This window comes from Leucoraja erinacea, chromosome 32 (assembly GCF_028641065.1).
Source record: "Leucoraja erinacea ecotype New England chromosome 32, Leri_hhj_1, whole genome shotgun sequence".
In the NCBI taxonomy this organism is placed as follows: Eukaryota; Metazoa; Chordata; class Chondrichthyes; order Rajiformes; family Rajidae; genus Leucoraja; species Leucoraja erinaceus.
Genome location: NC_073408.1, coordinates 14,184,933 through 14,193,846, shown reverse-complemented (window position 1 = coordinate 14,193,846; position 8,914 = coordinate 14,184,933). Strand labels below are relative to the sequence as shown.

At 39.1% G+C, this 8,914-nt stretch overlaps 1 protein-coding gene across 1 annotated transcript; it reads left to right on the top strand.

The window, feature by feature from the left end:
• The first annotated feature begins 472 nt into the window (after positions 1–472).
• Positions 473–7,996, top strand: bsx (brain-specific homeobox). The gene is made up of 3 exons (XM_055660463.1): positions 473–1,759; positions 5,078–5,271; positions 7,226–7,996. Exons 1-3 carry the CDS (start codon positions 1,498–1,500, stop codon positions 7,481–7,483), a joined length of 714 nt encoding a protein of 237 aa, XP_055516438.1. The 5' UTR covers positions 473–1,497; the 3' UTR covers positions 7,484–7,996.
• Positions 7,997–8,914: the final 918 nt, after the last annotated feature.

Sequence of the window (8,914 nt, the reverse complement as noted above, 5' to 3'; positions counted from 1 at the left end):
TAAACCAGGGAGAAAAAATAGTTCAAAATAATAGTTTAAAATGTCCTCTCCGCACCAGTCAATCAATCGAAATCGATGAGAAATCAATCGGAATCGATTCAGTCTGAAGAAGGCTCTCGACCCGAAACATCACCCATTCCTTCTCTCCAGAGATGCTGCCTGTCCCGCTGAGTTAGTCCAGCAGGGGGTCGAAGACTAAAGGTCACATGAAGGGGAATAATTTTTCTTTACAATGTGTGGATTGGGATCTGGAGTTGAGTGGCCTTGAATGGCCTTGATGATCCACTGCTGCCTTAAAACACACCGGTCTTCCTGGTGAAGGTGGTCTCGCAATACTAGTGGGTAGATGTTTCTGGGATATGGACCCAGTGATGGTGATGAAATGGTCACATATATCCACACGTGAGTCTTTGGGGGCTGGGGGGGGGGGGGGGGGGGGGTGCTGCTGCTATTTAACCCCTGTCCTTGTTTGACTTCTGGCCCTTGAGTTTGTCGAAGGTGCCCAGGTGAGTAACCACTTCTAGTGGATGGTCTTTGATCATAGATAGGAAAACCAAACCTGTAACACAAGTGAAGAAGAGTTGAATACAGGATATTTCTGTGATCGAGTGGAGACCAGGATAGATTAGAGGGAACAAAAACTGGTTTGTTATTGTGAGGGTTGAAGGCTCTGTAATCGTTACTCGCATTAATACGTAGGTAGAAGAAAACAAATGAGCGAAAAAAGTGCTGAATCTGTAGGATACAAAACACGGCAGTTGGTGGGAATCTAAAATAGAGCCGAATGCTGGAAATGCCCAGCATGTTATGTGCATTAGTGGGCTGAGAAAAACTGGAAAGGCTGGTTATCTGAAATGACTGGATTCCCTGTTGTATTTCGATTTTAGATGCTGGGAAACGGACACAAACGTAAATGGTCAGCATTTGTCCAGAGAACGGAAATGTTGATATGGCGCCACTTCTAAACGAATGCTGCCCAGCTTGTTGAGAATATAAAAACTGATCCCTCGTACACTACACTTGCTTTGAATGTTGAAACAAAAATAAAACTAAGCAAGTAAAATCCATGCTGTAATTTATAAGTTAATAAGATACATTATTTTGTTCTGGAACATCATTTTCTTTTTCAAAGGAGACGCGAAGCGCTTGCAGTAATTATTATTAATTGACGCGTTTCATGACCCGCTTGGTTCAGTACCTGGGCCAGCTCCCGATGACCAACGCTACCTGCGCCAATATGCCCAGCAAGCTTAGTGATTGCTTCCTATCCTCCGCCCAGAGCTTCCCCATTGGCTAATCGCGGTCGTATTCCCTGGCGAAGTGCAAATCTTTCACTTCAGTAAATAGTCTCTCAACCTCCTGCAAACCTGTTACATCCAAAAATAAGACTTTCGGCTGAGTCTCGCTAATAAAAGACCAGTCAGTGGAGTTTCCGCTCATAAACACACACAAAATAAAGTAAACCTCTTTTGGACTGGCAGCCGGAGACGCGGAGCGATGAACCTGAATTTCACGTCCCCGTTACACCAGGTTTCTGCCCAGCGACCGACCTCTTTCTTCATCGAAGATATTTTACTGCATAAACCCAAGCCCGTAAGAGATGCCCCTCCCGTGTCCTATGCCAGTTCCTTGGCATCCCGCGTCCCGTTGCTGGAGTATGGATACCCTCTCATGCCAACTCCGACCATCCTGGCACCTCATCCTCATCACCCACTCCACAAGCCGGAGCACCATCACCCGTATTTTCTAACGTCACCTGGTAAGTCTATCTGTTAATGATTAAGTTGGAGTAAACGGTTTATCAGTACAAGAAATGCAGGGGGCGAATTTAAACTTTAAAGTGTATTTCTCAATAATTGCAAGCATCGGTTGGCGGTCTGCGCTGAATATATGAAGCCGACACAAAGTGTGAAAAAGTCACACTTGTCTTTTTTTGTTTCGTTACCTGTTTTCCCAAGATTTAATCGAGCGAATTGTATATATATTGTTTGCAGCATACAACTCTTCTGACATGTATTCCAGGCAACAGGAGTCAGGTGCCAAATGCTCAGATTGTGGGAATCTATATGAAACCGCATTGGAATATAAAGCAGTGAAAGTTTAAAACGCCTGCGCTAGGCTCAATGTGATAAGAAAATAAGCGATTTCAAGCCAAAAACCAGTCAAACGTTGATCGTTTGCTGTACTGATTTTGCGAATGCGATTGCTTTCAATAAATTAACCACATGGAGCCTGTCTCTCATATTATAAAGTGGGACTTGACGACTTAAGTTTTAAACTTTTTATTTAAAATTGAATGCCAGTATTAAAATTCTTTCGACCATGTTTCAAAGTGGATTTGTTGCTAAAGTCTTTGCAAGCTCGTGTGATTCAAGGGAAACACAACTGACACCGACTTTAGCAATTTTATTTTGAGCATGAGTCATCAAACTATCGCTTGTTTCGTACAAACCCGTAAAATAAATACTAATTTAAACGAATATGTCGCCTTATCAAAATCTTTTAAAGAAATTTGATTTCATCGAGCTCTTGAATGTTTAAGGATTTGTTTTAAAAAAGTATCATTCAAATGAATAAGATTCACTTACAGTAATTTTTAACCGATCACATTGATCAAACTCTTAGTTATCTTTTTAATCATCAGCTTCAAGTGAGAATTTGCCACCGCACAGCCTTCTTGGTTTAGTCTGCAATTTATTTTGAGGGTTTAAGTACCTATTAGTACCACGCCCTTTCCCCCCACTCGGCCCAAAGGTGCATTTTTTTCCTGACACATAAAACACCCAACACGGGCTTGAAGTAACATTAGCACCTACAGCAGGTAAACGGCATTTTCTCCCCAGATTGAAACATAAAACAAAACTTAACTCTGAATCAAAACTGTGCCTTGATTCTATTCGACATGAATATCGAAAAGTTCATTAAATAAATTGAAATCATCCAGGGCAAAACATGTAACATATTAGAAGATAGACACAAAATGTTGGAGTGGCTCAGCGAGACAGGTAGCATCGCAGTCTCGACCCGAAATCTCACCCATTCCATCTATCCAGAGATGCTGCTTGTCCCGCTGAGTTACTCCAGCATCTTCTGTCTATCTTCGGTGTAAGCCAGCATCTGCAATTCCTTCCTACACATTTAACACATTGATACATGTTCTGCATTAAATGTGTATATGGAATTGCTTTCCCAATAACTGTGGTTATATCGTGTAAATGTCAGACTAGTACCAATATTAGGTACTTTCGTGAAGTTATTAAGACATTTAGATAGACACATAATTTGACATAGGACTGAAGAGTGCGTCCTAATGCCGGCATATAGAACCAGTATAGACGAACAGAAAGGTCGACAATGACGTGGTGGACCGAAGGGCATGTTTCTGTGCTGAATGGCTATAATTTCATGACTCTACCGCTTATTAATCGGGACAATTCGGCAACCTTAGTTTATTTAGCACATTTAAAGTAGAATATAATGCTTCGCGAGCGCTATAAAACAATAACAAGACCCTTGACTAAAGAATGTGTGAGGATAAATGGACAGAAGCATGTTCAAACCGGTACGTTGAAAGCTAATGTTCATCACACACATGGCACATCATGTTAATGCAGAAACAAAGAACTGCAGATGCTGGTTAATACCAAAGATAGACATAAAGTGCTCGAGTAACTCAGCGAGTCAGACTACACCTCTAGAGGAAAAAGATAGGTGACATTTCGGGCTTCGAAATCGATATTTAGTAAAGCGCAGAATAAGCGTAGACCTGTTCAGCTGACGAGAACAAGTTTGTTCAGAAACACATCATGAAGGGTATATCAACGGACCATCTTTGAACCGAAGTACAATGAATACTGGTGTACATTCGGGAGTTAGTAAATATAAATATCTATAGACACGAGAAACTGCAAATGCTGGAATCTTGAGCAAAACACAACTTACTGGAGTAACAGCCGAACAGGCAATATCTGGAGAGGAAATGGAAATTCCACATTTCGTGACGGGACCCTTCTTCAGACTAAATATCTGTATGCCGATTCTTGCCCTAACTATTCTTGCCAACCATTAAGGGAGAAAGTGCGAACTGCAAAGTGTCTTTCAGCCTTTATCCTATTCTAACATTTCAGAATAATTTGTAATCTCTTTCGTGTCTTCGCAGTAAACTTTGCAAAACACATGGTGTTTTAAACCATCAAATAGTCAATTGCCGTTACTGTCAGATGTGGTCGCTCATAATATATTTGATTACCTGCTGGTCCGAAGTAAAACCAGCGTTTGAAAAATAAACATTTAAACTTTTCTAAACTTCAAAATGGATCTTTGCTGGGGACTAGATATGTTCTCACCAAAGTCACTGTTGTTCATTTCAGTGTGTCCATATGGTGTTTCATTTCGTTAAAAAGACACGAAATGGCATAAACTAATCAGGTATATTCAGCAATGGCCGACATGGTAGCTACTCCTTAAAGTGTCAACTACATTAAGTCGAACTGATGCAAGAAGCTTCACATACAAATAACCACCTTATATTACAAGGTATCAGATGCCAAATCTCAGTGGGGAATCGAAAATGAATAGGGAGTTTTTGACCGGCAACGAACTGGTAATTCTTTGAAGAGGTAACCCAAAGTCGAATGTTAACCTGTTAATAGAAATCGCATCAAAGGACAGCTCACATTTTGAAACGAGAAGGCATTTTAGCAGAAACAATCGTTTAACGAGTAAATGACCAAATATTGTTAGATGTACATTGCCAGCCGTGTGTTGTTATTTTCGTATGTTCTTGAAGCCTAGTTAGACAGTCACAGATTTTCATTCGACCAACACGCGGAACATTTCAATGGGTTGTAACATTTGTTGAGCCGCTGTTTGAGCGGTTAAGCGGGGGCAATTCAGAACATCATCCTTTGGTTGACCTCCAGAATTATTGGACAAACAGTGACGAAGGAGGACAAAACTCTTGTCATCGGGAGATCCAGCGAACAGGGGATATTTTGTCGCACAAATAATCTTTTACAGGGATGAATGCTGATTTTGAGAAGAAAATTGATATTGAACATTGTGTTCTTGTTATCAGTAGGGATGCACATGCCGGCTCTCTTCCAACACCCCCCTGAGCTTCCAGGTAAACACTGCAGGCGGCGGAAAGCCCGGACCGTCTTCTCCGACTCACAGCTCTCGGGGCTTGAGAAACGATTCGAGATCCAGCGCTATCTGTCAACCCCAGAGAGAGTGGAACTGGCGTCCGCACTGAGTCTCTCGGAGACCCAGGTACAACCGGGAGGGCGGTTGCAGAATTAAACTATGTTGATTGAATTGCATTTTGGTAGATATAATTTGTTCTTTAGACTGTTTTTCAAAATAATCTCATTGCACAACACCAACCCAAATAATGCATATATCAAATAATATACAATATATATATACATATATTTGTATCCTTCCTTCAATTCCAATATCCTTCAGTTAATTGTGTTTTCATTGCTGCTATATGTGTATATATATATATATACACACACACACATATATACACACATATAGATACACACATATATAGATATAATATTCGTACACACACACACATGTATATATATATATATATATATATATATATATATATATATACATTTACATATAGACAACAATTGTTATATACATGTATATATATATATATATATATATATATATATATATGGAAGAACAATTTAGCAGTGTGGTGAAAACATTGAGGTTTTCAAATCAAAATCAACTGATATAAAAATTTGACAAGAAATGATAATTAATATTCCGAGAGAATGTGACCTCTCTACAAAGAAGTGAGTTACGGGCGAGCAACTGGTTATTGGTTCATAGTTACGGTTTGTGTTACTAACTGTTGACAGCAATTATCAGCTCCGTCACTTCCACTGAACCGAGTCGGCGCACCTCCCGGTGACCTTGAAGGCGAGTTAAAAGAAAACCTGTGAAGCCTCGAATGAAATTTAATTCACAATTTCTGTTTCCACTCATTACGCTATTTACATCCCTACGGCACCTGGTTGTATTTGGCTCCAGCCCTTTATATATTAAAAAAAAACAGCACTGAAACTTCACATTCCCCAACCACACTACCACCAGCTACGCACGCTCCCCACCTCCAAGCGCGCACGCACAACGGGTCACCATAATAGAAACTTTAAACCATGTTTAACTTCGTCATCTAAATGTCCGGGACCAGAGAGGAGAATTACTTCTCTAACTAATTTACCGTCGAAATCAGTGAGCAGACTCCACAGTGAGCACCCATTATAATAGTAACGGCATGTTATCCAACAAGTGAAAATGATGCAGTGCGTGAAATGAGTGAAATAAATCCTTGATCAAACGATTTTGAAACTTGGTCAAAAATGTCTACTCGCTTATTAAACCTGGTCCAATACCAAATCACCTGTAGAAATATAAGAGTCCCCTTTGGAATATTGAACTTGGCAATCTTTCACCGATGCCTGTTTTAATGCTGAGAATTGTGATCGCATTTTTTTTTCAAATTCGAAGTGAAAGGAAGCGCATCATGAAATATGTAAGAAGGAACTGCAGATGCCGGTTTAAACTGAAGATGGAGACACAATCTTCACATCATGAAATACTTCTGCTAGCTTTTTAAACCATCATATTGCTTCGATTGTGATTTAAGACGCGGAGTCCAATACATTATTTAAACATGATTAAATATTCCTTCTCAGTTTTAAGGAATTATTACATTTATGTGATAATTTCTATGTTTCTATTAGGTTTAAGAGAGAGTGAGATAGAGCTCTATGGGCTAGTGGAGTCAGTGGATATGGGGAGAAGGCAGGCACGGGTTATTGATAGGGGACGATCAGCCATGATCACAATGAATGGCGGTGCAGGCTCGAAGGGCAGAATGGCCTACTCCTGCACCTGTTTTCTATGTTTCTATGTTATGTTTCTACAAAAAAATAAAATAATTGACAACATATTTTTTATAAATTCTGTGGAAACACATTGGATTTTGGGTTAGGAAATTGTAGTTGGGAATTAGTCCTTTGATTTGAAAACGAATTTCTCTCGATTTCTAAAAGACTTTAAAAAAATGATCAACAGCAGCTAATTTCACCCCTCGCCCGCTATCGTATGCTGGGGCTTTATCACTAAACTCGTTGGGTCAAAAGTGCTCTTCCTGTCAAATTCTTAGGTTTTTTTTTCTGGTTGATGTGTTATCCAGGTGAAAACGTGGTTCCAGAATCGAAGAATGAAACACAAAAAGCAGTTAAGAAAGTCTCGAGATGATCACGGTCAGAAAAACTCACCCACCGAGGAGCAGCGCCTCGACTCTAGCGTCAGCGGGACAGAAATAGCCCCGGCAAATTCCATGGAGATAAAGTCTTTAGGCAGCCAGAACACCTTTCTGATAGAGGGTCACGAAGAAGATGTGGATATTATTGAAGACGATGATATTTGCTCTACTGAGCATATAGCGTAAAATAAGATTAAAAACTTAAGATCCCGAAATACACCAGAACGAGCTACTGATCACACGGGAAATACTTTGAGACTGTTGGATTTGTCAGGCTGCCGGGCGGAAGATTGCAGTAACCCCGCCGACCTGACACGCCAATCCCGGACCGTACCTTCCGATAGTCTATACAACGGACGATCTTTCCTGTACATAGTTAACTAAGGAAAATTTAATATTTATGTCAAATGCTCTCTGTACAATGACAACTGTTCGTGACGCTGACACTTCGGTAGCACTTGTAGAATTCACATCGTTAACCACTTAAGTTATATAAATATTAATAAACATAATTGACAACTAAATACTATTTGTACCATGGACTCCTACAGTAAAGTACAGAGAAATACAAATTAAACGTTATTGCTCCGTCTGTCTGAATTAGATCTGTTATAAACGATCTGCCGATTTCCCTTCAATGTTATGTAACCATAACCTTAAAACGCAATGATGCGGCTTTAAGCGGAACCCTATACAAATAAACACTACGTCGGATTTGTGTGTAAAGCGTGTACTTATTAATTACACACTCATTGCATTTTGTTAAAGACAGAAACAAATTTATACAATATTGCAAATTATTTGTAGTGTTCATAGTAAGTTTGAATACTTCACTAACTAGAATTTCAAACATGAAGAAAATTTAGATTGTGTTATTCTCTTTATAGTTTATATTGCATATGATATTTTCTATATAATATATGGTAAATGTAATCTTAATTATATAGTGTATGACTTTTAATTATACTGAATGCGTTACCCTATGTATAATATATACTATGAAACATTCTCTACATAACATATACAATGTGTTGTACTGAACCATACATATTGTGTCCGTGTGTTATTTGCCACAAAGCTAGAGAATATGGAACTGTATTTTCATATTTATGTATTGCTTGCAAACATTTTCAACACAATCAACCCTTCGTATCTCCTCTACCTGCATAATATCTCCCTGCAGTCAGTCCATGAATAATATCAGTAAATGTATTCTAATCACAAAACTCAAATTATGACTCAGAACATAGACAGTCATTTATAGAGCATATCTATGCTATAACATAGAACAGGCCATAGAACTTGTTTTAAAATTCATCCAGTTGATTGATATCAATAGAGAATCAAGTGGGATTTCATTCCTGACTTTCAATGTAATTGTTTGAAATTTATCATATCCTCTTACACTACATTGCACATGAAGCACCTAGGGCCAGGAAACATGCAATAACAGGGCCTAGGGCCAGGAAACATTCTATAACAGCGGTAACAAGAATCATAACAAGGCATCAATGTATACAAACCATATTACACTAGTTAAAACTTAAAAGTTCTAACTTTCAATTTCAAAATAAATTGTACATCATTTCAGCAGGCCTATAAACTGAAAGTATCTTG

Excerpts from the sequence above, each read along its gene's own strand:
- bsx (XM_055660463.1), top strand. The coding sequence starts at position 1,498 with ATGAACCTGAATTTCACGTCCCCGTTACACCAGGTTTCTGCCCAGCGA. Across the intron at positions 1,760-5,077 it reads GTATTTTCTAACGTCACCTG|TAGGGATGCACATGCCGGCT; the intron begins GTAAGTCTATCT and ends TCTTGTTATCAG. Across the intron at positions 5,272-7,225 it reads TGAGTCTCTCGGAGACCCAG|GTGAAAACGTGGTTCCAGAA; the intron begins GTACAACCGGGA and ends TGTGTTATCCAG.